This window comes from Empidonax traillii, unplaced genomic scaffold (genome assembly GCF_003031625.1).
Source record: "Empidonax traillii isolate 1590-97213 ecotype Southwest subspecies unplaced genomic scaffold, ASM303162v1 scaffold534:size827195, whole genome shotgun sequence".
In the NCBI taxonomy this organism is placed as follows: Eukaryota; Metazoa; Chordata; class Aves; order Passeriformes; family Tyrannidae; genus Empidonax; species Empidonax traillii.
The window spans coordinates 277234-305027 of NW_020955727.1; the positions used below are offsets into that span (position 1 = coordinate 277234).

At 56.2% G+C, this 27794-nt stretch overlaps 2 protein-coding genes and 1 long non-coding RNA gene across 6 annotated transcripts in view; 1 reads left to right on the top strand and 2 right to left on the bottom strand.

Moving 5' to 3' along the window:
• PKD1 (polycystin 1, transient receptor potential channel interacting) overlaps positions 1-6731 on the bottom strand; it is a 77953-nt gene extending 71222 nt beyond the window's left edge. For both annotated transcript variants that reach the window (XM_027897237.1, XM_027897236.1), the window contains exon 1: positions 6407-6731. In XM_027897237.1, the coding sequence (XP_027753038.1) occupies positions 6407-6651 (245 nt within the window). In that variant the 5' untranslated portion in view covers positions 6652-6731. The remainder of the gene's footprint in view (positions 1-6406) is intronic.
• A 10707-nt stretch (positions 6732-17438) lies between these two features.
• RAB26 (RAB26, member RAS oncogene family) overlaps positions 17439-27794 on the top strand; it is a 26279-nt gene continuing 15923 nt past the window's right edge. The window contains exons 1-2 of one of the 3 annotated variants that reach the window (XM_027897294.1): positions 17439-17645; positions 20154-20264. In XM_027897294.1, coding sequence (XP_027753095.1) covers positions 17439-17645; positions 20154-20264 — 318 coding nt within the window. Of the gene's footprint in view, positions 17646-18541; positions 18778-18835; positions 18966-20153; positions 20265-27794 lie in introns of those variants that run through there. The other 2 variants (XM_027897295.1, XM_027897297.1) reach the window with 2 other exon arrangements.
• On the bottom strand, positions 17984-18494 carry LOC114064340. Its single transcript, XR_003572727.1, has 2 exons — positions 18222-18494; positions 17984-18136 (listed from the first exon to the last, which is right to left on the bottom strand). It is a non-coding gene; the product is annotated as an uncharacterized LOC114064340 (long non-coding RNA).

Here is a 27794-nt window from a genome sequence, read left to right on the forward strand (position 1 = left end):
TCCTCACAGCCAAGAATTTCTTCCCCATCTAACCCTGCCCTCTGGCAGTGGGAAGCCATTCACCCCGGTCCTGTCCCTCCAGGCTCTTGTCCAAAGTCCCTCTTCAGTTCTCCTGCCGTCCCTTTAGGGACCAGAAGGTGCTCCAAGGTCTGTTCAAGGAGGTGGGCACAGGCTGCAAACTCCACCCTGGAAGTCTCCCTTCCAAACCAGTGATTAGACCCTGTGACTTCATCAGACACACAAAATTGCACTGCACAGAGCCAGACGTGTTCTCGATCCAAGGAGCTGCCTGGAGAGGCAGGCAGAACACCAGCTGCCCAGCTGTCACCAGGGGAGAAAAGGCCGTGGTGTGGTGGCCAGGGCCAATTTCGGATGAACAGGAACAGGCTGGCTGAGTCCCGGCTCGGATCCAGAATCCCTGTCACTACTGTGGCTGCTGTCAGATGAGCACAGCCCTCTCCTGACAGTGCTCGAGAGCCCCATCCCCTCCCAGCCCTGCACTGCCAGAGGGCACCCACAGCCCCAGCCTGGAGGTAAAGCAGGGCCACAGTTAACACCCAAAAACGCTAGAGGTGGGAGATTCATTACCACAGAGTGAACATCCAGTACTGTCGCCAACCCAGAGTATCACACTGTCATCATGGGATGCTAATTAGATTCAAAATGACAGCAGGTTAAACAGAATCACACAAGACCATATGCCACATCTGAAACTTCATCTCTGAGCTCAGCTTATTGAGGTTTTTCCAAGGCCTAGTGCCAGGAAGCCTAAGAGATGAACCTGTTCCCAACCTGAGGGGGGCAATTTTGCTGTTAGAGCGGTAGAAACAGCTCCCTGAGGACTATTACACTTTAATTATCCCTGTTTTGCTTATCTGCACATCATCAGAAAGGATGTGATCTTTTGAAGGAAAGGGAAGAGCTGGAAAGCTGAGAAGGTTCAGCCTGGAGAAGAGAAGGTTGTGTGGAGAGCTCACAGCCTGCAGGGAAACCAGCGAGGGACTCTGCATCAGGAACAGTGGTGACAGGACACATGGGAATGAGTTCAATCTGAAAGAGGGGAAATTTAGGTTCAATACATGGAAGAAATTCTTCCCTGTGAGGGTGGGCAGGCCCTGGCACAGGTTGCCAAGAGGAGCTGTGGCTGCCCCATCCCTGGAAGTGTCTAAGACCAGGTTGGACGGGGCTTGGAGCCACCTGGGCTGGTGGAAGGTGTCCCTGCCCATGGCAAGGGGGTGGAACAAGGTGAGCTTTAAGGTCCCTCCCAACCCAAACCATTGCAGGATTCTAAGACAGAATATCTTTACTGGCCAGGGTTCCTGTATTATACCACAAATTCTATAGCTTGCACATTGTCGACACTCTTCCTAATGACAGCTATCCTTTAAAAAATGGGAATGGCTGCACACACATGGGGTTTGGGTTTTGTGCCCTTTGCAAAGCAAAACACTAACGTTATATTTCAACTGATGTTTTTAGTTTTGGCAAACAGAGATGCCAACTTGGCTCTGGTGTCTAAGTAAAGAACAGTGCTTCGATGTGAAAAACAAGCTAACTCTTCACTGCAGAGGAAGGCTGAGAAACAAGGGCTGCAGAGGTCTGATGTGGCACCCTCATCCTCCTTTGGGACAGGCACTGGCCTCTGGCAGAGCTTGTCCATGCAGGTGGCAGCGGGAGAAGGGGAGGGTGGGCAGCAGCTCCACAGCCCGGCAGCCACTGCAGCTTCCAGCTTTTGAGCCAAATCTCTGCAAGGCCTGGAGAGGAGGGTGGGCTGGGGGGGTGTCAGAGGAGGGTGGGCTGATGAGGGGCAGCAGCCGTTCCTCTGAACGGCAATAGCGCTCCAGTGCAGCCCAGCAGCGGAGCTGCCAAATTTCCACTGCGGAAGAGACAGAAATTTTCTCTTCGAGCCTGACAGCCACTGCCTAAATCGTGCTGTTGGCCATGCAGGAACTAATTCACAAGTGCTGTGTCCCCCACAGCCCCCCACCTTCTCCTGTGCACTCTCCTCACAGCACGAGCAAGATCCTCTGTCCGTGCAGCTCCCAGCCCGCTCCACCCTGGCACTGGAATGCACAGCTCTGCTCCCAAGCCATCCTTCTTCACCCCTGTTTATTTTCTTATTCGTTTATTACAACTCAGATAAGTGTTTGGGGACATGTGGAGTAAATAAACTACAAAATCAAGCTGAACTACAACAATAAAAGGACAACAAACGTTGAAGAAACGGAGAAAGGATGACGCAGAGACGCGTTATGGAAACCACAGTGCGGAAAACGTGGCATGACAAGAGATAAAACAAGGAACCCCATAAATGGCAAACGAGGAGAGAGGCATTAACAAACCCTCTGAGTTCTACCTTCTATGTGAGTGATTTTCTTTTAAATCTACTTTTTGTGAGAGCAGGATGAAAGGCGCTGGGTGAAACACAAGAGAGACCTGCCAGAGGCTCACCAGCAGGAGAAGAGCAGGATCAAACCCACATTTTCACTGCAACAAGGAAAAAGCCACACGCAGAAGAACACCACCGGTAAACTTAAAAATTGCAGGAAATACAGGGGAAAAAATCAGTGCAGACAGTACACGAGGTTTGGCTGCACCAAACTGCAAATCACGAAAGTAAGACACACGTTGATGCTGCTCAGGATTATCTAATTGCAACTTTTGCCACGGAGCAGGAACACCTTCAAACCCACCTCGCTGCTGGATGCCTGTTCTTACCGAGCAGGACGTTTTCCTTAACACACTTCTAAACACCACCAAAAATAAATTAAAAAAAAAAACCAACAAATATCTTAATTTTAAAGAAAGGTAAATTTCTCAGCCATGGGAACAGCACTCAGACCTCTCTGAAGCTTTAGGGAGGAGGACAATAAACAACCCAGTCCTCTGGAACACCAGAGCCCATTCTGCTGACAGAACACCACAGAATTGCCTCCTTGTTCATGCTCAAACTATAAGTAAAGTTGCTTAAGGGACTGGTCCCTTCCATAGGCCGAATGAATCTCATTGGCAAAATATTTATCTAGCACCTCATTTGGGCCTTTTTCCCCCTCCAGAGTTTCTTACAAAAGAGAAACGCAGCCTTGTTTTTGCTGGGATACGGCTTCCTACAAGAATGACATTCCAGGCTGTCTCAGTTTTTTTCTAGGAACAGCAGTAGAGCTATTCTGCCTCTGTGGCCTGAACACTATTGCACAGATACTCCACTGCCTGTGGGTTTACCTGAGTTAGAGTTTGATTTAAACTGGATTGTTTTTTTCCCTGATAGCTTTTGAAGACACCTCAAGCCTTGAAAAGGCTTTTCCTGCATTACAAAATCATACCAAAATCCACTGATTGTCGCTGACTCTTGAAATTTAAACTATCACAGACTGCAGGTTCAGGAACGTGCATGAAATCATAAGATCTGTTTATTTTAAGGTTTGGTTGGGTGAAGTCACCGGCTGGGCAGTGCAACCCCAGGGCTCGTTGCCAAATCCACAAAAAACCCCGCCGGGTTTGGGAGGAAAGTTGTGACCCCCTAGCCCAGAGCCTGGCGACAGCAGAGCTCCTCTGATCCCAGCCTCTCCTTCTCACCCAGGCACAAACAGTATTCCATGCCAATGAAGGAAAACTAAGGAAGTCTCGTCTTTGTACATCAAGATCCTAATTTCCACTTCAAACCTACCACACCACCAGAGACGCGTCAGAAAGAATCAATATTTGCACGGGAAAGTCGGAAACCCTTGATGAGCTTTATTTCCAGTTGAGGAACGAGAGAAGGCGACGAAAGCTCATGAAACAGCTCAGGCTCGAATAAACACGAACCAAATCCGGTAAGGCTGAGAGCAGAGCACTCAAAAAGAGATGGATCAGAGCGTTCCTCGGATGGAGGGGCTCAGAAGTGCAAATGCTGCCACTCGAAGTGTGTCGCTCCTCGAGCTCGGTTGTTTAAGTTGTGCGCTGCGGATTGTTTGAAAACAACAGCCTTTTGCTGCTGGTCCCAGCCAGGCTTTGTGTTACACTTCAAGAACCCGACTCTGGCCATGGGAAGGGGCCAATATTGCCAGTCCCTGCCTGGAGACTGCTCCCAGCGAGGTATGTGGTGTCTGGGAGCTGCAGAGCCGATTTCCTTAGTGATTCTTTGGATGGGGCATTTCTCTGGGCTCCTGGTAACGGTGCTGCCGCAGTTGGCATTTATTTCCCCAAAGCTGCTCCACCTAAAACCCTGGACATGGGGGGGAATTTCATCCCTAGGCCTCACTTTTACAGCTAGAGGAAGGGAATGGCACTGCTGAGTGCAGCTGAGAGCACACACGCCACAGGGTCCGGGAGCTTTGGCACTGGGAATTTTCTGAACTCGGCCTTCTTTAGGGCTGCCTTCATTTCAGAGTAATTAATTTTTTAAAAAAAAGGTTTTGTTGAGATATTAAGAGAAAAAAAAATTTCCTCTAATGAGAGACTAGACAGCAGTCATTAAAAATGTTATTTATCTGTCAGTGTTCAATAAAGGGAACATGAAATTAACAGACAAAGCCACTTGTGTAACCTCACTGTGCCACAAGTCAGAGCCCCTCTCGCCCCAACAGAAATGAATCTGTAAATCCTTCACAGTAATAACAAAGGTGTAAGTACACCTGCCTTCTTTGCCAACAACAGGAGTCAAACAGGGCAGTAAATTTAAAGGAAACCCCCTTCAGCACATCTTCCTTCCACCAGCCATGAGAACGGGAGCAGTACCCATTTTCAGCTGACTGCACACACAAGATGATGTGCTGCCTGACTCTGTGGTCGAAGTTCCAAAGGCACCCATCCCACAGCTCCTCCCTTCCACACTGCTCTCCACAGTGCCACACACAAACACTTCTCCCTCAGAGTCAGGGGAAGATCAGTGACACCACCCATTGCTTCAGCTGGTTTCCCTGCCCCATGTTTTGCTGACCTGCAGGAGCTTCGTGCCCAGCTTCCCTTTGTCATTGCACAACAGCATCTAATCCAAAACGTTTTGAGAGCTTTTACAACTCAGCGCCTCTGAACAACAATAACAAAAAGCCAAACGAAGGACAGATCAGCACAGCCTTCAGGAGGCTGCTCTACAGTGACCAGCGATGCGCTGGCACATTCCACCCCTGTCATAGCCTCGGGAGCTGCAGTCCCCCATCTCTAACCAACAACAGATAACACAAACCCAGAAACTCCTTAATAAAAACCAGTCTTTCCCAGATAGGGACTTTTTGCAACAAACAATGGCCGGTTTGTTTGGAAAAGTCTAAATATATCTTGTAAGAAAAGAGCTGGAAAATACCTTGCCTGCTGGATTTAGAGATGTGCCTTTTCCTGAGGTTAGTCCAGACACACTGCAAAACCTACAATTTATGTTTACTGTGGTGTTCCACAACTTCTACAGTATCTCTGTATTGACACTAAGAAGTGGAAACTTAGTTAAGAATATGGAAAGAGAAAAGCAGACCCTTAACGTAGTGAAATCCCAGCAGAAGTTAGTTCATGTGAGATTCATCTGCTGCGCCGGGCCCCACGTCATCTCTTATTCAATCACTCAATGCTTTTGCCTCATCAAGAACTGAAAAGTTGCTTCCCACAGAACACAGATTTAGGTTCAAACCCAAACTTTTCCCTTATGTCTGTTTTTGTGCCATACAGTAACTTTACTTCAGTGACTGTGCACGTGCACCATTCCAGTGCCCCTCCACAAAACATGCCTGATTGATCTTCCCAAAACAACAAAACCAGCATCTGGACACAAACATCTGTCATCCCATCCCGGCGCTTCCATGGACAAATGTTTATTTGAATTTGTTAGCTAGGACCTTTGAATTTTCTGTTAACAGCGTTTAACCCACATCCAACCACTCATTCACCCCAACACCTTCCTCCTGCCATTCCCCCAAAACCCCCGAATTCAAACTCTGGGCACAGAACCTCCTGCATTCCCCCAGAAATCAAATTCTGGGCAGAAAACCTCCTGCCATCCTCTAGAATCTCTGAATTCAAACTCTGGGCACAGAACCTCCTGCATTCCCCCAGAAATCAAAACTCCGGGCACAGAACCTCCCTCTCCATCGCCCCGCGGCCCCGCCGGGCTGTCCCTTTCGGGACACACGGGGTTATCCCGCTCTGGGTCTGGGCCGAACCCCGGGGAGGCGGCTCGGGCTGCGGGTCCGTGCATCCCCCGCGGGGGCTCCGCGGGCACCGAGCGGCGGCCGGACCGGGACGGTACCCGCGCTCTATCCCGGTACCCGCGTTCTTGTCCCGGTACCCGCGCTCTATCCCGGTACCCGCGTTCTTGTCCCGGTCCCCGCGTTCCGCCCCGGTACCCGCTCTCTGTCCCGGTACCCGCGCTCCGTCCCGGTACCCGCGTTCCTCCCCCGTGCCCGCGCTCCGTCCCCCCGGTGCCCGCGGTACTCACAGCGCGGTGGCGGCGGCGGGCACGGCGGGCCCCGGGCGCTCCACGCCGCGGGCCGAGCAGTTGACGGCACAGGCGGGCGCGGCGCAGGCACAGCCCGGGGCGCAGGGCCGGCATGCGGGGTCCGGGCCGGCCGCGATGCCCCCGCACAGCAGCGAGCAGAGCAGGCACCAGCCCGGCAGCGGCAGCCGCGCCGCGGGGGCGCCATGTTTGCGCTGTGATCCAGTGTCTCCATTTCCCAAAGGCATCTCTCCCTACGGGCATGGCATGGCCCCGGCGCCGCCGCCGCCGCCGCCCCGGGGCTCGGCCGGGCTCGGCCGGCTCAGCGCCCGCCCGCCATGGCCCGGCCCGCTGGGGCTCCGCTCGCCGCGCTGACAGCCCCGGCCCGGCCCGGCGCCGCTCGGCTCTGCCTGCTCCGCCCGGCCCGCGGCCGCCCCCGCTCCGCCTCCCGCCCGGCGGAAACGCCGCGCTGCTCCAGCCCCGCTCCAGCCCCGCTCCAGCCCCGCTCCAGCCCCGCTCCAGCCCCGCTCCAGCCCGGCCGCCCCCGCTCCAGCCCCGCTCCAGCCCCGCTCCAGCCCCGCTCCAGCCCCGCTCCAGCCCGGCCGCCCCCGCTCCGCTCCCCGCGCCCACCGGCCAGGGGGACCCAGGGGATCCCGGGGGAGAGGGACATCCCGGGCGCGGGGAGTCCCGGAGGCACGAGAGTCCCGTGGGGATGGGGTGTCCCGGGGACAGGGGGATCCCTGGGGAAGGGGTGTCGCAATGGGCGCGGGGACCTCGGGGGGCAGAGGTGTCCCAGGAACAGGGGGATCCCTGCAGCAGAAGGTCCCGGGGGATGGGATGTCCCCGATGGGGCAGAGGCATCCCTGGAGCAGGGGGGATCCGTGGGGAAGGGGTGTCCCGGGGACAGGGGGATCCCTGGGGAAGGTGGTCCCGGAAACAGGAGCATTCCGTGGGACACGGAGGTCCCAGGGGGCAGGAACTTCCCGGGGAACACGAGCATCCTGAGGACAGAACTATTCCGGGGAGCAGAGACATCCCGGACAACACGGACACCCCGGGGAACAAGGATTATCCCGATGAGGGGCACCTCAGAAACTGGGCAGGGCAGACGATGCAGGATGGAATTGTGCTGGAGATGCCGGGGTGGGGGGAGGTCTCACAATGCCAGGGGGGCTTCCCCGCCTGGGCACACAGGGCAGTGGACAGACGGGAGCACCAGCACCCACCTTTCCTGAAGGCCCTCGGCACCCGGTTCCCGTGGCTGGGGCCCATTCCCAAGGACTGTGGGATCCAGTAGGAGCTCAGCTTGTGGGGCACTTTACACACCTACAGTATAGTAGGTACCTTAGAGAGAGAGGAAGAACAAGTCAGGTACTTCTCAGTACATTATTTTTTACCATTAAACAGCAAATCCATCAGGTTTCAGTGCCACTTAGACCCCCCACTGGCCCAGGCACTGGCCATGCCTCACACGTGGTGATGTCAATCCCATCATTCCACAGTCGCTTCTCAGGGATCTGAACTGCTTCTGGTTTAAAGTGATTGAAGGATATCACTAAAATAAAATCTCCATGCAATGAAAGGAAGCATCATTACACAGGGCATCTCCCCCAAACCAGCCCCAGCCCGTTTGGAAGCAGTGGGAGGTGCGAGAGCTGATAATTTCACACCCTAATTTGCTGGTGTTTCACATGTGCCTCTTACAGTGTGATGGGATGTGTGTGCTGAGGAGCTGCCGCCCAGACACTGCAGCAGGGACTGTGGTAGTAGGGCCCTGTCAATCGGCAGGCTCAGGGACCCTGCCTGGCAGCTTTCAAGGGAGAAACCACAACAAAAAGGGATGGGAGAGAGAGACATGCTCACTGTCTGCAAGCATCTGAGGAGTGAGAGCAGCAGGGAGCAAGAGCAGAGGAAGGACTGGAGCCTCAGAGCCTGCTACCCCTGCTCTCCTCTGCTGAGAACAGACCTGGGGAGAGGAGGGCCAGGGGGGCAGGTTTGCCTCTCTCAGTGGCTGGCCTTGACTAAACCTCATCTCTCTGTGTAGTCATTCCACAGGGACACACTCATGCTGGGGCCAGGTCATGAGTTTCAGCACGTGCCACTTGATGGCTGCAGTGGTCCTGCACACCCAGCTCCTGTGAGCACCAAAACACAAGCATTGTACCTCTACCTAAGAGAAAACAGGTTGGAAAAGACCTCCAAGACCCCCGAGTCCAACCTTTCCTCAATCTCCACCTTGTCACCCAGCCCAGAGCACCGAGTGCCACTTGAGCACCTCCAGGGATGGGGACTCCACCACCCCCCTGGGCAGTCCATTTCAATGTTTAACAACCCTCTGCACGAAGAAATTCTTCCTGATGTCCAACATGAACCTCCCCTGGTGCAGCTTGAGGCCATTTCCTTTTGTCCTGTCAGTAGTTACCTAAAGAGGGTGACCCCCACCATCCAGAGCTGCTCATCACCTCCAGCTCTACCTGGTTGGCTCGATCCAGGATAGTCCTGATCCACAAGCACCTCTGTGGATTTAAGTGTGTGGCTGTCCTGCTGAAGCCCAAGGGGTGATGTTAACTGGGGTCTCGGCTTCCCATGTCCAAACTCCGAGCAAACCTGAAATGCGAAGCCTGACAGCATCTGATCCCACTCCTTGGCATGGTGCTTAATGTATGTGAGAATTTACTTTCCAAAAACATTTTGTGCCTTTTGGGCTTGAAATCTGCTTGAAAGACACATCATCCTCAGCATGATGTATTGTGCCCAAAATAGCCCTGCGGTTACTATTTCCTCATGTGACTACAATGTATTTATTTCCTCTCCCTCAAATGTGAATTGCTTTTTTTGGGTGGGTTTTTTTTTGGTTTTTTTTTTTTTTCCTTCTGTACTGATGCCCATATTTTTTCAGATAACAGCAAGGAGAAAATATCCTGCGTGTGGATTGCAATCAGCAGATTAGCCAGCTAATGGAATCCAGCCGATGGAATGGAGTTAAGGGCTGTCCCTGAAAAGCCAGGGCTGCCGAGCTGTAACGAGGGCAGTGAGCGAGGAAATACGTGGGTGAGTGGGCAAGGAGACAGCAAACCTCGACACAGCAGCAAGAGAATCACTTGTTCACATTGAGTCACGATTTTTGATCTCAGAGGAAGGTCTTGTCGCTGAGTTATGATGGGTTTGAAAGCAGTAACTGCAGAAAATGATGGAAGTGGAAAATGTACTCTGGGGCTGGGAGGCTGCTGCTCACTGCGAGGCTGGGAATGGCTCGTTGAGGGGAAGGGATTCTGCCGGTTCCTCCCACTGGCAAGGAGCTGGAGAGTTTCTCAACACTGTTTACTTGCAGCAGAATTCAAACCCCAGCGAAGAGAGCGTTAAGTCCCCCATCCCACCAGCCCTGCACGAGCACACCCAGCACATCGGCAGGTCCTCCGTGGTCAGCAGAAGGTGACAGGGCTGTGGCTGGCTGGGAATGTCGCTGCTGCCTCTGGGCCCTCCTGCTGGATCCCAGAACCACCACAGATGGTTTCAGCAGTACCCAGACAGCCGTGGAACCCACTGTGTGCCCCAAACCCCGAGGCACTCCCTCTTCAGTGCCCATTTCTGTGTATTAAACCCTGTTTGGCTCATGCCTGCAGTGCCCAGTGCAGGTCCATGAGCAGCTGCTGGGGACACCTTGTTGACCAAGCGTGTTCATGGGGAATCTCTGTGCAGATAGAGATGGGATTGCAGCCAGGCTGGCTGAGCCAGGACAGGATCCTTCTGCCTCCAGCAGCATGCATCCACTGTACCTTGTGTGTGGCTTGAAAAAGGCAGCAAAAATGCCTCTCTTGACCTCTTTGCTCCCTTACCACGAGCTGTGGTCCCTTGGAGACCAGCAGTATTCATGTATGGCTGTTATTTCTCTGCTCACAAGAACTCTCACCTGCTGGAAGGAGCACAGCTTGTCCTCAGCAGGTGTCATGGGGAAAGAGCTCTCTCACTAGGGATGGAGTAGAGGTATCCCAGAGGAGGTCATGATCTCTGTTTCTCCTGGGAGGAACTGACTGTTCCTACCCCTGCAGTATGTTACTCTGTGGCTGCATTTTGTGTCCCCCTCACTCGCATAATCACAGAATCATGGAATTGTTTAGCTTGGAAAAGATCTCCAAGACCACTGAGTGCAACCGTTCCCCCAGCAATGCCAGGGCCACCAGAAATCCATGTCCCCTAGTGCCGCATCCACACGGCTTTTAAATCCCTCCAGGGATGGGGACTCTGCCACTGCCCTGGGATTGATGCTGTGGTACTTGAGGAATGACCCCCACGAGGACCATCTCCATCCCCCAGTCCTGGCTGCTGCTCCCCGCCCATATTCCCGTTCCCCTGCTCTAATCCCTCACCCAGGTGCCTGCAGGCAGATCCAGGCGCTCCCCCCGAGCCCCGCGGGACCCGGCGGGCTCAGCCCCTCTCCGCGGTTCGCGGACTCCGGGCGCCCTCTAGCACCGCCGCCGGGATAGAAAGAGGATGCAACGAGCCCTAAAATCAAGGAATCACAGAATCCATTAGGTTGGAAAAGCCCTCTAAGACCATCGAGTCCAACCGCTCCCCCAGCACTGCCAAAGCCACCATTAGCCCATGTCCCCAAGGGCCACATTCACATGGCTTTTAAAGGACAAGGGGGAATGGCTTCCCACTGACAGAGGGCAGGGTTAGATTAGAAACTAGGAGGGATCAGAGCGCCTGGAAGTGCCTGGCCAGATAGAGGCTGGCCATGCTGCTCACGTTGTCATCTTGAAATAAAAACTAATTGCCCAAACTTACCAGTGTCTTGCTAAGAGGAAATGTCCAGCCTTCCAAGGAAAACACTAACAAACAGCATCAAAACTCCAAGCTGTATCATCATCATCATCCTCCAGATTGCTAATTACCTGGAGAAGTGCCACTGGGTAATGGCTCAGATTGGGAATGTAATGTCAGGTGTGTCAGAGGAGGAGCACAAAGACAGCAGTTGTTGATCCTTAGGCTGAGGGATCCCACTCCTGTCTCATCAGCCCCCTGCCACCAATTAGCTCTGGTGAACTCTGAGCACACAGTGGGCACTCGTTTGCATCTCCCCTGGCAAGCAGGAGCTCAGCTCCTGACACAGACAGTCCTGCTGCTCCCCCACCCCGTGGCTCACTCAGGGGGTGGATTTCCCTGTCCTCCCATGGGATCTGCCCTCGGAGCAGACCCTCACCCGCTGCTGCCCCAGGGGCCAGTGCTGGTGAGCCCAGTGCCAGCAGTGATGCTCCAGCGGGAGCTCCTTCCCAACCAGCCCTTAGGGGTGACTTGTCCTCTGGAGCAGCAGCTTTATGAGCCTCTGCCCATTTCCCCGCTCACTCATTACCACTGTTCATTGTTTTACAAGGCCCCAGAGCGCTGCTCACATCCCAGGGCTGGCCCATGGGAGCTCCCGAGCTCTGCAGTGCTGAACTAATTTCCAAAGATGAGGGGGTTTGGGGGGTTATTTGCTCCAGTCCCTTGGGCTCTGCTGTGGTGGCTCCAGAGGCAGTGCCAGGCTTGGGGCCACTGGCTGGGATTGTGCTCCAGCCGTGGCCTGACTAGTGTGAAACTCTCTGGGATGGAAACAGCCGAGTGTGCACAGATAACAGAGGCACCTGTGATATTTATCCCCTTGCTTTTGAATCCACAACCACACTCTAACCCTTCCCTGCCTCGGGACGTACCTCTATACAGCTACAAAATACCTCAGATATTTTCAAGCTGAGACATTATATTCCTAAAATATTTGATGCTGCTGAGGCACGTTTGAAAAGCATCTAAAATATACCAAACAGCCTGCAAATATCTCATATTTGGGAGGCTGGGCATGTGCTCTGCCCTTCCTCTGTCTCTGTAGGATGTGTTTCAAAGACCCTTTGAACATCCAGCTCCTCATCCCATCCAAAAGCCCTTGTGGGTGACTGTGTGCTCAGCTCTCTGCTCCTGAAACCTTGGCTCGTGCTGGTCTTGGCACAAGGAAAATTAATTTCCTGGCCTCAGGCCAGTGCAGCCTCATTAGGACCTGGCACGATCCCCCTGCTGTGCATGGGATGGTGGGGGCCCAGGGCAGGACCGTGGTTCCCTCGGGATGCCCCTGGGGACGTGCCAGTGCTGGAGGACGTGCCAAGGTCCCGTGTTCCAGTGGGATGTGGGACCGACCCGCAGGGAGCAAAAGCCTTCAGGTGCAAGGGGTGTTTGCTGGGGTTCATTTTGACACTGTATTTTACAGTGTCAGCAGCTGCACTGTGTCCTGCTCAGCCCTGGGCGTTGCTGCCACTTCCCAGTGCTGTGCCATGCCATGGGTAATCCCAGGGTGCCAGTCCCGGAGCAGGGCAGAGGGGGAAGCTGTGCCCTGTGTCTCATTTACCAGCTGGAGCCCAGGACAGCCAGTGTTACAGCAAAGGACTCTTGCCCTGCTCTGGAGGAGGGGAGTGAGCCCCCTTGGCTTGGCACTGAGGACATCCCACCCTCCTGCTGCCCACTGAAGTGGTGTCTTGGCCCTGGCTTTGTTGCCAGCGTGGATCCTGCTCTTGAACACTGCCAAGGTTGAGAGTGCTTGTGGTTTCTTCCCTTGGCTTTGTCCTTTGAAGAATGGGCTAATTGGGGTGGTTTGGTGGGGGAAGGAGTGCTCAAGCTCTGCCCCCGGGCTGCACGTGCTGAGACTTCAGTAACTGCCCAGCTCTGTGGTGTCCAAACCTTTGTGTGGAGCTATTGTGGATCTGAGCACCAAGAAACAAAGACTTAGTGACAGGCTGGGCTCTCCAAACCTCCCGGGTGCTTTGCAGGAAAACCTTGGCAATGAGAGGCTGGAGGGAGCCACAGGTGGGAACTGCCACCAGGGATGGACCAGAGAAGTGGAGGAGCCTGAGATGGAACCAGAGGGACTGTGTGGAGGAGAGATGGAAAATGGAATATCCAGACAAAGGAAGGAGGTTGCAATGTAAGATTGGGCTTGGCAACGTAAGAAAGGGAAGAGACAAAAGCAGTCTCCCAGCAAAACGCTGGAATTTAACTTTCCCAGCTGCAGAGGGAAAACAATGACTTCCCACACAAAACTAGTTGATGGGCTGTGCTGATGAGGAGATGTCTGAGGAATTTCAATTAAAAGGCAGCGACACTGACAAAGGCGATGAGATTGAAGTGTTGGGAGGTAAGTGAGCGGTGGGGAGGGAAGAACAATAACTGGCGAGGGAGGGAACGGTGCCTGCTCAGCGCTGCGTGGGCTGGGCCCTTCCCAAGGTGGCAGAGCCCTCTCCTGCTGTGCCTGGCAGGGTGCTGGGGTCCAGCTCCAGCCCGAGTCCCGTGCCCTGTGCACCCTTCCCTGCCTCCCTGGCTCTGCTCTCTGGGGAGCTGCTGGCTGCAGCAGAGCTGTCCCCTCTGTCTGACATCTCTGATGGGTGACTGCTCATCTGCAACGTGAAATCATGATCTCTGTATTCTTGAGTCAGCCCTGTGAGCTTGGTGTCACTTTTGTCCCCAGCTGCCCTCCTGCACCTCCCATCCAGGTGATGCCCACTGCCCTCAGGCTCTTCCTCTTCAGCCACTCTGGAGCCAGAGCTGTGTGTGCCCTTGGCAGAGGACCTGGAGCTGAACAGAGAGCAGGAAGAGCTGGCAGAGTTACATGTGATTAGGAGAGTCACAGAATTGTTTGGGTTGGAAAATCCCCCCAAGATCACTGAGTCCAACATCCCCCAGCACTGCCAAGGCCACCACTAACCCATGGCCCCAGCTGCTTTTAAACCCCTCCAGGGATGGGGACTCCATCCCTGCCCTGGGCAGCTGTGCCAGGGCTGGACAGTCCTTTGTATGAAGAAATTTTCCCAATATCCAACCTGACCCTCCCCTGGCACAACTTGAGGCCATTCCCTTTCCTCCTGTCCCCGTTCCCTGGGAGCAGAGCCCAACTCTCCAAGGCTCCCCGCTCCTGTCAGGGAGTTGCAGAGCCAGAAGGTCCCCCCTGAGCCTCCTTTTCTCCAGGCTGAGCCCCCTCAGCTCCCTCAGTCCCTCCTGCTGCTCCAGCCCCTTCCCCAACTCTGCTCCGTTCTCTGGACACGCTCCCACCCCTCAATGCCTCAATGTCTTTCTTTTTTTGAGGGGCCCAAAACTGATCCCAGGATTCAAGGTTAAGCCTCACCAGTGCCCAGTACAGGGGGTCAGAGAAGCCCCCTGACCTCTGGCTGGTGGCACTGCAGTGCGTGACAGCAGAGGCACAATGAGGAGCACGTGGAAAGAGCCTGCACCATCTTTCTTACAGCCACCAGGCAAGGAAGATGAATATCTTCCAAGCTGGCGCAGCCGACATGGTGTCTGATGGGAATAGCTCGTCCTTGCAGCCTGCCTGCTGGAGAGACTCCTCTGCTCCATCCCAGCTGGCACCAGGAGCTGGGACCAGGAGGAGAGCAGGCTCGGCGGGCTCCCAGACTGCCCAGAGAGGAATGGCTCCATCCTGACCAGGAGCAGGGGCTGGAGCAGCTGAGGGAGCGCGGGGGCAGCTGCAGCACGAGCCATGGAACCACCTGGGCCAGCGGGAGGAGGGAGAGATGGCCTCGCACCGAAATATCTCGCTTGGCTCTGAGCACGGCGCGCAACTGCTGGCACACAGAACCCTGGGAGGCCCCGTGCCAAAGAAAACAGCCAGATTTCAACCCCCGAAGCAGAGTGTTTGTGCAGAGCAGCTGGGCAGAGCGCGGTGCTCGGCCCCAGGCGGGCTCATCGCGTCTCCAGCCCCGTGCAGAGCTCTGTCCCCCAGCAGGGGTGGCTGAGCCAAGGGCAGGTGCTGTCCCCATGGCCGTTGGCACAGGTGGCACTGGTGGCACCAGATGCCTGTCCGTGCTTGCATTCACAGCCCCCCATACGGCAGCACAGCATCCCTCTTACCTTGACCACCTGGTGTGGACGAGCCGATTTTCTACCCTTAAAAACAAATTTACAAATACGTAGATGGCTGTGAGCACCAGGCAGCCACTGGCACGGCCAGCCCCGCTCAGAGCCCTGCCAGCCCTGCTTCCCCCAGGCACGCCGCATCTCCAGGCGTCTGTTGTTCCATTAAGCTATTTTTAGCAAATATATCCCCCTTAGTTCAGCTGCCGTTATCTGATTAGTTCCTGTAACTATATGAGGAGCAACATCTCCAGGCGTGACTGCGATTCTGAGCAGGCTGCGTCTCTGCACACGCCTTTCCTACAGGAGAGGAACTTGCTGGAGATGCCTCTCGCCGCTCTGAGCTCTGATTTTGGGGGCCCAGGGGCCGTGGGGATCAGCCCTGCTGCAGCCACTGGAGCACACGACCTTTGGTACAGGCAGAATTTTCCAGGCCCGCTTGCCAGCTGCTGGCGCTGATAAGGGGCCATCTCCTCCGGCGTTGCCCTGATGCGGCCACGATAAGCAGCTGGCTTTGTTTGCTCCCGAGCTGTTGATTGGGATTTCCATCGTCATCAACTGGGGATGGGAGAGGGGAAAATCCTTGTGCAGCAGCAAGGCAGCCTGTGAGGGTGTGCCCTGAAGGCACACAGAGGTGCCAGGGCTGGGTACCCCCTTCCTTTCAGGCAGGTACCACTGGGAGAAGCTACACCATGGCCACAGCACAGGGGCTGGTTAAAACCTGCAGCCCCAAAGATGGTTCCAGCACCGCACTTTGCTCCGAGGCCTCAGCCTCTATTGACTGCAGCTGTCCCAGGAAATCAGATTATAGTGCAAAACCCTGGCATCCAGTCTGCTCCGCCAGGAAGGTCTTCTGTCTCCCAGCTAGATGGTTGGGATCAGGAGCACATGAAGGGAAGTGGGAAGATGAGCCTCCACCGTGACAGCTTTTCCTTCAGCCTCAGCTGTGTTGGAGGAGTGCTGCAGACACAGAGCTCCTCAGCATTCCCTGGAGCCTGTGACAGCCGTGGCCATGCCCGAGACTCAGGGTGGGAGAAGGGGGGTCTCTCCCAGGAGCCACGCACAGAAGCTGCTGGCCCACTCTCCTTGTCCATGGCCAAATCCATCAGAGCCCTGTTCCTCCTGCTCCTCCCCTGGGGTGCTTCAGAACCCTCGAGAAGGGATTAACTGTAGATTTTAAATACTCCCAAAGGGAAAAATCTCATCTATGGCCACAGTGAGAATGACCCCTCAGCATCCTCAGGGCTGTCACCTGAGCTCCGGTGCTGCCCCCAGGGATCGCTGGGATGCTGATCCCGCTGTCACCTCCCCGTGCCAGTGCTGTCACCTATTCCATCCTCACCGTTTGCCTGCCTGGCTTCTCACCACAGCGATTTATTTCCCAGTCCTGCTCTGCCGAGCCTGTTGAAGCCCCCCTTCACAGGCAGGCCGAGGCTGCACTACTGGAATCTGTCACAGAGCTGAAGACATTTATTCCGGCTGAGAGACCCGCCAGCGCCTCGGGTGACATTTGTGGGCAGAGAGAGATGCCAAGTGTTGCTCGTTGAAATTAGTTGCTGAGACAGACCGGGGGAACCTGGGCTCCCCTCCCCACGCCGTGTCCCCGCAGTGGCCTCGACCTTGCTCCACGACCCCCTCACACCGCATTCCTCGAGGGATGCTGCCAGCAGCAGGGGGTCCGTGTCTGCCTCGCGTGGCCGCCCCGCACTGTGGCAAACCCGAACAAGATGGAACCCCTAAACGGGACGGACCCCAAACCGCGCTGGGGAGCCGCACCAGGGATGGAGCGCGCGGGGGCAGCGTGGGGGGCCCCGCGCTGATCCCCGGCGTGCGGGCATCCCCGGTGCCCGTGACCCCAACCTTTGCGGCTCCCTTCGCTCCCGCAGAGCCCGCGCACCCCAATCCCAGCCCCCGCTTCCCCCCGATCCCCCCAGGTCTCCCCCGGTACCCCCCGGTACCCCCCGGTACCCCCCGATCCCCCCCCGGTCCCGGCGCTGCGGGGCGCGGGAGGGGCGTGGCCATGACACAGACCACGCCCCTTGGCGGCCGCTCGGCGCTGCCATTGGCGGAGTGGCGCGGGGGGCGGGGCCGGGCGGCGGCGGCTCCCGCGCCCCCTCGCCCGGCGCGGCCGCGGCCCCGGCCCGCGATGTCGCGCAAGAAGGCGGCTCGTGGCAAAGGCGGCGGTGCCGCGCCCTCGGCAGCGCTGCCCCCGGCACAGGGCACCCCCCGGGCCGCCGCCGCCGCGCCCCGGGGCAGCTCCGCCACCGCCCCCGAGCTGCCCCGCAACGGCGGCGCGGCAGCCGGGCGGCCCTCGCTGAGCAGCAGCGGAGAGTTCTACGACCTCGCCTTCAAGGTGCGGGGGCCGGGGGTGCTGCGGGGAGGGCGCCGGCAGCCCGGGGCGCGGGGTCAGGCGGGTGCGGGGTCGGTTGTAGCGTCCCCGAAGTTCCCGGGGTCAGGACCGGGCGGGCATCCCTGAATCCTCGCATCCCTGAATCCCTGCATCCCTGCTTCCCTCCCTCCCTCCCAGCCCCGGCATCCCGTCCCTCCGCAGCCCACCCGGTCGGGGTCTCCGCGGGGGCTCCCGTGGCGGCAGGGTCGGGGTCAGCGGGGGTTGCGCTCGCAGAGCCCCCCGGCAGTGGGGCTGCTGCTGCGGGACTTGTGCAAGTGATGGTCAAAGGCTGCTCCGGGGAGTTGCTGTGGCCTCCCGGCTCCTCCTTAACCTACAGAAAACGGGCTGTGAGCGAGGTGATGGCACCCCTCGGGTGGCATCGAGTCTGCTCTGGCTGCTGCTGAGATGTCTCTAGCTTTCTGGGCTCAGATGGCTTCTTCTCCCTGCTTCAAATCCTGCCGAGAGAGTCACAGAACAAATTAATTTGCATCCCCCCCCATTTCATCATTCGAGCTGATGTAAGCCCAGCTTGAAGCTCACTAGATCTTTTTAGGACTCAGTTATCAATACTGGGGCTCATTTAGTGATTTTGCCTGAGGCCACGACTCAGTGCAGACGCTCTGGCTGTCTCTAACACGGATCTCTGTAGCCGAGCGTGGGGGACTGAGCCTGGAGAACACGGCTTTGCTGGGGCAGGTCCTACCTCGCTGTGCGGTGTCGAGAGCTCAGTGCCGGTGGCAGTCAGTGTGGCCATCGTGTTAAGGACTGGGATGTGGGGTAGGAGGTGAGGGGTGTTCCAGAAGTGGGTTTGGTTGCTTTGGTAGGCGGTTGGTCCTGATACAGCTGCAGTGATGGTTTAACAGCTTCCCTAAAATGGAGCCACCTCCGTGTTTGCGCTGGTCCCTGGCTCCTGGAGCTCACCTCTGCCTGCCCAGGCTGTGGCTTTCCCTGGGACTTGTCCCCATGGCACACGGATGAGCCAGATGGGTCTCAGAGAAGCCCAAATGCCCCAGTTAGCCAAAACCTCTGCTAATGGTCTGGCTGATTCTGAACCAGTGGCAGAGAGAAATTGCTTTGTATATCCAGTAAAACCCTGGTCTGTTAAACTTTCTCCTTCCCTTGCCCCTCTTCTGAGGCTCCTGAGCTGTGCCCGAGGCAGTGGCCAAATGCAAGTCCTGTGCATGGGGCTGCATCCTGGCCCCGGGCACTGTGCATGCCTGGTGAGGCACTGGTGATGCTGAGAGGGGAGAAACTGCTGTTGAGGGTCCCCTGTTTCAGAGAGAGGTCTGAAAAGTTAAAAGCCCCCCAATATTTAGTACTAAAATTGACTTTTCCCCCTTCCCTTGGCTTTGCACCGATACAGCCGTGGCTCTCTGGCTGCCCTCACCCCCTTGTGCCAGGGCTCGGTGTGTGGTGCTCCTGTGGGATGCCAGTGTGGGGCTCTGCACTGTGGCTGCATCCTGCCCTCCTGGGCAGAGCCCTCCTGCCCCAAAACGAGCTACACCTGCACCCGGGGCTGCTGCCACCTCTCAGGCAGAGCCATGGTGGCGTTTGCCCCTTTGGGTGGCTCCTGGGAGGGTTTGGTGTGACCCAGGGCAGTCCCTGCCTCAAAGCCATTTAATTCCCGTCATGGCCTGATGGGAGCACCTTGGGAGAGAGGGAACCTGCCGTGGCCAGTGCAGAAGGAGCTCAGGCAGCTCCATGGTCCCAGATTTCTCGGTGGTGGGAAGCTGTCATCCTGCTGAGGGGAGAGGGCTCGGTGCCCCGGGGGGCAGGGGGCTGTTGGTTGGGGCAGAGGTTTTGGAGAGCTGCATGTGGGAGCAGGCTCAGCTCTGCCCTGGTCTCTTTGTGGCAGGGGGTGCCTGCCCTGTCTGCACCTCCAGAGTGGCTGCTGGGTGGGGAAACTGAGGCAGGTGGCACCAGGACCTGCTCCCTTGGCATCCACGGAGGACCAGGGGGGGCAGCTGTGGGCACGTGTGGGTCCCACGGAAGCAAGTTGCTTGCAGAGGGCTGATGCACCCCTGGAGCTGGCACTTATGGTTGGGGACCCTATGAAGTCTCCCCATGGGCAGTGCCACCCTCCCAGAAAGCCCCACAGTGGTGGGGTGTTTTGTGGGTGTTCTGGGAACCCGTGGGCCCTGCAGCCATCGGGTTACAGCTTGTGCCACCCAGCTGGCACCTCTTGGTTTTCAGGGGGTGTTTGTGCCCCCATGAAGGACTTGTTAGGTACAGCTTGGGGTAAGGTGCCTCGAGCTAGTGCTCAGGGACACACATAGTGCAGGATGGGGAATAATTCTGCTATGAGTGCCTCCTTTGCCCCTGAACCCTCCCCTGGGTCCATCACTCTTGGATGTGCTTTGTTCCCCTCAAGCATGTGGGATCTGCTGCCCGCTCCTGGGATGGAGCTGGGTAATGGCTGCAGGGGCCTTCCTTCCCAAAACCCGGAGTCTAACCCCCTTCCCTCCCTCCCAGGTGATGCTGGTGGGTGACTCTGGGGTCGGCAAGACCTGCCTGCTGGTGCGGTTCAAAGACGGCGCCTTCCTGGCCGGCAGCTTCATCTCCACGGTGGGAATCGACTTCAGGGTAAGTGCCCAGGGCGCCTCTCGGGCCCTGCCTGGGGGTCTGGCAGGTGAGGGATGGATTTTGCAGAGGAGTAACTAAATGTTGCTCCAAGGACTTAAACCTCATCCCCCTGACCCGTGTCAGCTCCACCTCGGGCTCTGTCTGATGGCAGTGGAGGCAGCACAGCAGTCGCTTTGTTACAGCTTTGCACGGGGATGGGGGAGCGTCTCCTCTGCTCAGGATCCCGGGGATGATTCCTGTAAGAACTGCTGAGGCCTGACATCTGCCAGGGAAAATATTTCCCTAAGTCGTTTTCAGTGTTTATAAGAGTTATTTGTTTGTTTGTTTTTTTTTCTTGAAACAACAAACTCAAAACTGACTGAACCAGAATCCCCTGGAAACATCTCTTAGCGCAGCTTTGGGGTGCTGACATGGGGGTCTGGTGCCAGGTGTCCCTGCTCCCTCTGGCTTGGGGGTGTGTGTTGTGCTGAGGGGTCTCTGAAATGTCTGTTTTGTTGGCAGTGACTGGAGCATCCCAGTGCTGGGAGAGTCCTGCAGTCAGTGTGTCGGAGCTGTATGGCTCCAGTGAGGAATCTGAGGGGATAATGGGGGGGCTGAGGGGGCAGAAGGGGAGACACGTCATGCCCTGCAATGGCCTGGTGTGCCCAGAGCATCCCTGGCCAGGCAGGAACACTGTAGTGCTGGCTGGGGATCTTGAAACCTTCCCTTGGCCGTGTTTCCCCATCAGTACCTTGTGGCTGTCTGGGGACAGCGTGGTCCAGGCTGCCCCTGGTGAAGGGGGTGTGTGGTGCTGCCACCCCAGGGGTGGTACAGCAGAGGAGTGGGACAGTGACTTTACAGAGATGGCATCAAAGGAGGTGTTCTGCAGTTGTGCAGGGCACATGAGGCAGCTCTTGCCCCCAGAGCAGCAGCACTCCTGGCTGGGCTGCCCATCCCTCACCAGTCCCCTGACCGTCTGCTCTCCCCAGACTGCGAGTTTGTCCCCCCCCAAGATGTCTGGCTGGTGCCACAGGCTCCTGGGCAGGTGCTCTGCCCTGCCTGCCCTGCTCCCAGGGCGCCGGCTGCCTCGTCTCACCGTGCCATGGATTTGGCTCCGTGGCGGTGCTTTCGCAGTGGGTGCAGTGAAGGGCTGGTGGTGATGCCTTTTCCCAGCAGGATGATCTTGGATCTCTCCCTTTCTTGAGGGATTTCTGGGAGATGGGTGTCTCTCGTAACCTGCTGTTTTGTGGGGTGTGAGTAATACCTCGCTGCTGCAGTGACAAGGGGAAGGGATGGATGAAGGACGGCTCAGAAAGCCTTCGGGAAGGAAATGATGTTTGGTGCCGAGCGAGGCTGTCGGCTGCAGCAGGTGAAATGGGTAAATTGGAGTCTGTAATTTTATACAAAGGTAATTACACAGTATTTCAGGTGTTCTTCAAATGAAAAGCGTTTTATTACTGATTGCAATGATTGATATACCAAGGGCAGTCGTAAAACCCTGTGACTTATTGATTAGAGCACTGAAACGACTGTTACTGAGAAGCAATCAAATTAGGGTTAATTTACTTCTCTAACAGAGCTGCTAGAGCTACATTGCTCTGAAATGGGCAGATTATGCAGTGGAGAAGATCATGTGTATGCCCTAAAACTCATTATTATCATCCTTTTAAGGCACTCATAATTTTTGGGGGCCGTGGAAATAGTTTTTTGATGTGCATCTCTGTTCCCATTAAGATAATCCCGTTTGCAGGTGCTGTGTAATTGTCCCTCTCGCCATTGGCACCGGGGCGCAGATGATGCTCCAGGGTGGCAACGCTGGAGGCTTCTGCTGGTTTTAATTTGTGTCTTTCTAATAAGAAAACTCTTACATGGCAGCTCCTTCTCTCCGAAATTCCCGAATTTGCTTGGGCTTTGCTGGCTGAAGGGGGTGAGGCTGTTTTAGGCGAGGAGGGCTGGGGTGGGAGGGCGTCGCCGGGGTTTGATGAGCTCTCTCAGCCGGTTTTGGAGGTGCTGAGTGAGCACAGAGCGTTTATTTTGGTGCTTTAGGGGCGTTTGGCAGGGTTTGTGGCAGTCTCTGAGCCTTGCTGGCAGCAGAGACCGCAGGCCTCTCCCCAAGGCCAGCGCGTGTGGCAGCTGCGCTCCTGTGCACGTGTGACCTTGTTTGGCTGCGGGAGCCGGGACCTGCCGGGACCCTGGATCCCATCCCAGCTGGGGATACCGTGGGGACGGAGCTGCCCAACTCCTGACATTGTTTTGGGGGTCATCTCCACTCTTCTTCTTGCCACTTGGTCCCTGCAGGCTCCCTGGGATGGGATGAGCAGCCCCTGTGCCCGCCCAGCCGCTCTCTGCCTCCTCTCCCAAACCACCCCCTGGTCCCAGGGGGTCCAGGATCCACTGCTCATTTTCAGGGATGTCAAACCATTAGATGCACGCAAAGCTAATGGATTACATAGGCCTGAGTGTATGTAAATGAATAGAAATCCATTTAAAATTAATCTGGCATTACGATTCCTAATAGCCCCCGAGGTTTGTTCCCTCCTACTGTTTGATGTGAGGGAGAGCCTCCCGCACTGTGTTTGTTTATCATCATCTCTTAAACAAAGAAGGATGTTGATCTGAATATATTTGGAAAACAAACCACTGATGCTGGGCAAATAAAGATGATTGTAGTCTTAAAAAAGGCATCAAAATGGCACTTGTTGGCTTCAAGCTTTGGAGGTGTCAAGTCCTCAACATTCTTTCCTGTGAAAGGGGTAGGAGAAAATTCCAGCCCTCATCATTCAGCCGGGACAGTGCCAGGGTATCCACAGCAGAGGATTTGTCAGGGGGTGCACTGCTGGGGTGACCTCTCCCCATGCTGTGGGTGCGGGGTCCTGAGCAGGGGGTCACTTGGAGTGACAGAAACATCCTTGGAGTTACTGTGTTGTTTCCCCCCGAGGAGAAAACCCTGGGCTGGGGGGCAAACCCCTCCCTGTCTCTGCTGTCTGGGTCTCAGTTGTCACCTTCAGGGGTTCCAGCCATTACTAGGTAAGGAGGGGCTTAATTATTCCTTTTCACGAGCTGTGCCCACAGATCCCCACTGGTGAGGGCACAGCAGCTCCCTGGGCTGGTCGTGTGTGCTTTCCTGCCTTCATATGTTCAGATTCCAGGGAGAAGGGGCTCCTGGAAAAGAGCAGGTTTAGCCCTCGGGGGTGTGAATCCCCTTTTTCTCAGCGCCACGGAAGGAGCTGCCTCTTGCTGTAATTTTGGCAACGCTGCAGAAACCTCAACAGAAATCCAAGCTGAGCAGCCAGTGGGACTTCTGTCCTGTCGTGACAGCCGAGTAACAGGAGGAAGGTCTTGCCAAAGCAGAGAAGCCAAAGGGCCTCGTGGAGCCCACCGTGTCCCTGTCCCCGATGACATCTGGGCTCCTGGGGCTGCCCAGCCCGCTGCTCACAGCCCCCAGCTTTGCAGGGTCGGGCAGGTGAAGATTTTTGTACTAATTGGACCTGAAAGGAGAAGAACATAAAAGGGAAAAAAAAAATTAAGGATGAGCCTTTTTTCCCTGGGAAAAGGTGCTAATGAGCTTCTTTGCATTAGCAGGGGGGATGGTTTCTGTGTTAATCGGGGGGATGAAACTTCACGTTCTGGTGGAGTTCAGAGCAGGGCGGCTTCTCTTCTCGTTCTCCGAGGGGTGTTGAGGTGTCGCTTCTCACTCTCTGCCCCGAGGAGGGGGAGCAGACCAGCACCCATCCTCCTGGCACCGAGTTTGGTGCTGCTGGAAGAGGAGGAGCAGGAGGGAGCCCGCCCCGGTGCTTCGGCACAGCTGCGGGCTCCCCGAGCAGGCAGCCGACACAGGCACTGTCTCCTTTGAAGGTTCAGCTTTGATGCCCACCCGTTCTCACCGCTGTGCCCGGGGCTTCTGCTGCTCCCCCCGCCGCAGTCCCCTCGGGAGGCTCCGAGCTCTGAGCTCCAGCCTTGGCCGTGCCCAGTTAATGTGCCCGCCGGGGCGGCCGCTGTGCTGTCAATAAATCCTGCCACCGGTGGCCCTGAGCTCTAAGGACTTCTTGATTACACTCAGCCCTGTGCTACTCAGGGGGTGGAATCAACAGTGTATAACATTTTATTCTTTTTTATCATGAGATTTGGTTGTGTTTGTGTGTGCACCTTCCATCGGCCCTGGGTGGCCGCCTGTGCCTCGTGCAGCGAGCTGAACTTTGCAGGAGGAGGGGAGCTGTGTTCCTGCCATGCAGAGGAACAGTGACCACGGTTTGGGTTCACCAAGACTGGTCCTGGATCTCCATGTGCTCAGGGGAGGGGGCAGTGGATGCCCCGAGCATCTGCTGGTCCCCAGTGGGCCCCCAAATCCCTGTCCTTGGGGCGATGCTCCAGTTCCCAGCAGGTACCCACATCCCTGCCCTTGAAGTGATGCCCCTCTTGGAAGGGCTGGAGCAACCTGGAGCCTCCTGGAAGCCAAGGGCTGGCTTTTATCTCAGCGGTTGGCATGGAGCATTAGCAGGGCTCATTTTCTGATGGATCAGTCTGGAAAAAGTGGGAGGGGAGCTGCTTAGGCCAGAAGAAAGAAATAGAAATAAATTAATTTCAGTGTGTCTTTCTATACTAAATTAGCCCTGGATGTTGGAGGGAAGGGACTCTGGCACTGGGCAGGGCGTTCAGTCTCTCCTTTGCCACGAGCATTGTGATGTGTGTGGGGTCAGGATGGGGATCTGCTGCAGGAGGGTGGGTTTAGGGTGGTCCCTTCCAACAAAAACCATTCTGTATTTGTGTGTATTTCCAGCAGCTCTTTGTCTGAAATCGGTTTGTTCTGCAGCTCCCAGTGCTGGGTGGATTTTCACAGCAGCCAGAAGCTGATTTCATATTTTTGCATTTCTTGCTGTACGGAGAGCTGGGCTCAATTTGCCCAGAGGAGCTTCCCATCCCTGGAAGTGTCCAAGGCCAGGCTGGACAGGGCTTGGAGCAACTTGCTCTAGTGGGAAGTGTCCCTGCCCATGGCAGGGGGGTGAAACTGGGTGGTCTTTAAGGTCTCCTCCAACCCAAACCATTCCAGGATTCCCTGATTACTCCTGCAATGCTTCCACCCCTTCTGCCTGGTTTCAGGGATGGGATGCGATGCCGTCTCTGGTGCCGTAGGGACCAGGCGTGCCTGGATGCAGCAGCAGGTGAGCAGATCCCGGTGCCCTCGCACAGGGAGGGCAGTGCTTGTCAGCTGGAACACGCTGTGATTTGTGTCGAGTGGGACTCTGAGGGCGACGCCTTCTCCACAGCTGCTGCTGCTGCTGCCTGTTCCCCGCTCCCAGGACGGGCTCTCAGGGGAGTAAATATTCATTTTTCCTGGGAAGCTGAGCCCTGCTTTGCTGTCAGTGGCTGCTCCCTCCCTTGCAGAGGGACACTCACAGCTTTGCAGTTGGCGGTGCCTGTCATTTGCATGCAGGGGCTCAGTTGCCAAGAGATGCTGCGAGCGGTGCCCGTGGCGGCTGCGCCCGCTCCTCTCACAGCTGCTGGTGTTTTATTCATCTCTCTTTGCCTCCTGCATTTGAAAAATAATAACCCCTAGTTCTGCGGTGCCCCAGGAAGATGCAAACCCCCACGTGCAGGCGGTGGTCCCGGTGGACAACGGACTCCTTTCCTGCCTTGGCTGAGGCAGAGAAACAAGATGAATGTCCTCAAAGCTTGAGCTGCTCTTTCAGTGAACTGCTGGAGCGGCAGCAAGCCCCAGAGCCTGGTTAAGAAAACTCTTAACCAGTTTAATCCTCTTTGCAGGATGGTGGGAAGATGCCTTCCCCGCTCTCCTACCCCCCTGGTGTTGGAAATACTGCTTGGAATAGTTTGGGTGTGGAATTTTGCACCTGTTTCATCTGACATGAGAGTGCTGGGGCTGTGGAGTTTGGGAGATGCTTCTGGAAGGGCACCGGTGTCTCCCAGGCTCCAGCAGCCCTGCTGGAAAATGCAGGAGGTCGGGCTGTGGGCACAAAGCTGTGTTGTGTCAGTGCCTCTCTGGGTGCTGCCAGGTGGGAAATTGGCCTTGGTGAGGCCAGTTTGGGCTCTGGAGCATCCACTGCCATGGTGCTGAGCCAGGCTGGGTCTGCTCCTGGTGCCAGGACCTGTGAGGGAGTGTTTTATAGCCAATAAAACATTTAAATGGGCCCAGAGTAAGTCTAAATGGTTTGAATATTTCATGGAATACATTTGGCTTAATTTCACTTTCATCTTTTATTTGTGATAAAATATTGAAATCGGCTGTGCAGAACTGGGTTATTCTTTGAAAGCAGAGGGAGGGCGGCTGGGAAAGGGGGGGATGGGTGGGCTTTGGGGTCCCTCTAACCCCCTGGCTGCCCTTGGGATGGCCATTAGGGGCATCTCTGTCCCATGGTTCTGCCTCGCTCAGCCCCTGTGATCCCCTCAGCCCTCGCTGCCTTCCACTGAGCCGCTGCCTCGTTTTGTTAATTAATTATTTGCTCCCAGCAGGCTTTGGGTTATTCCCAGGGTGCATGCTGATGATCTCCGTGGGGAAGGGGGAGGTGCTGCTCCCAGGCTCAGCAGTGGTGAGAGCCAACTCCAGCCGAGCTCACCAGGCACCGACTGTCTGTTGTCCTTCCCTGAAAACCACCTTTCCCTTCGTCCTTTCCCCAAAGAGCCCCTTGCTTGTCACCTGAGCCGTGGGGACAGGGGTCAGGTCTGTCCCATCCGTGGGGCTGTGACAGATTCTGTGAGGGTGGCACCGAGCATCGCCCTGGTGAAGGGCAGGGCAGCCATCAGCCACTCCGGAGCCTGGAACAGCGAGTGCTGGCAGATCATCCATCCCCCTTAGGAAAAAACGTGGGAAAAACAGCCCCATCCAGTGGGTTAGAGCTGTGTTTATGGGGGAAGCAGCCACAGCGTGGTGTGTGCCTGAGCAGTTGTCCCAGTCCTTGGATGACAATGGGGGACACGCTGTTCCTATGGCAATGGGGGATTTAGGGATCAAGGGCTTGTTTACCTGCAGAGCCTTCAGAAGCAAAATATTTTGTTGCTGGCACCACGGGGAACACTCGTGCCCTGGAGCAGGGACAGGCTCGGTGCAGGGGCTGGCTCAGTGCTGTGCCAGAGCCGGGCTGTGCCACGCTGCCCGTGTGGCTCCTGCCTCATCCCAGGGCGCTGGAGCTCACACAGCTTTGTTTGTCTACCAGGGGCACACAGCATTTTTAATCCTGGCTCAGCACCGAGTCATCGCCCTGAGGGATCGGAGAACCGCTCGGAAGCAACAGCAAAGAATTCGTCTTTGTGCCTGCACTGGGAAAAAACGTTTCTCCCTGATCAGAACTAACGTGTGTTGGGAGCTTGTGCTGCTTCAGCCTTAACGGGTGGTGTCCATTGGCCTGGGCTGTGGCTGTCCCAGGGTGAGGAGGAGTCAAAGAGTGGTCTGGGGGTCTTGGTGATGCTTCGGAGTCTGAGGAAGATTTTGGTGTGACAGGGTCGTTGCTGCCTGCAGGAGGTCAGCAAGCAGGAAAGGTCAGATTGTAGGGGAGGCAATACTGTCATCATGTCTCTGAGGATGCAGATGGTCCCGGTGTG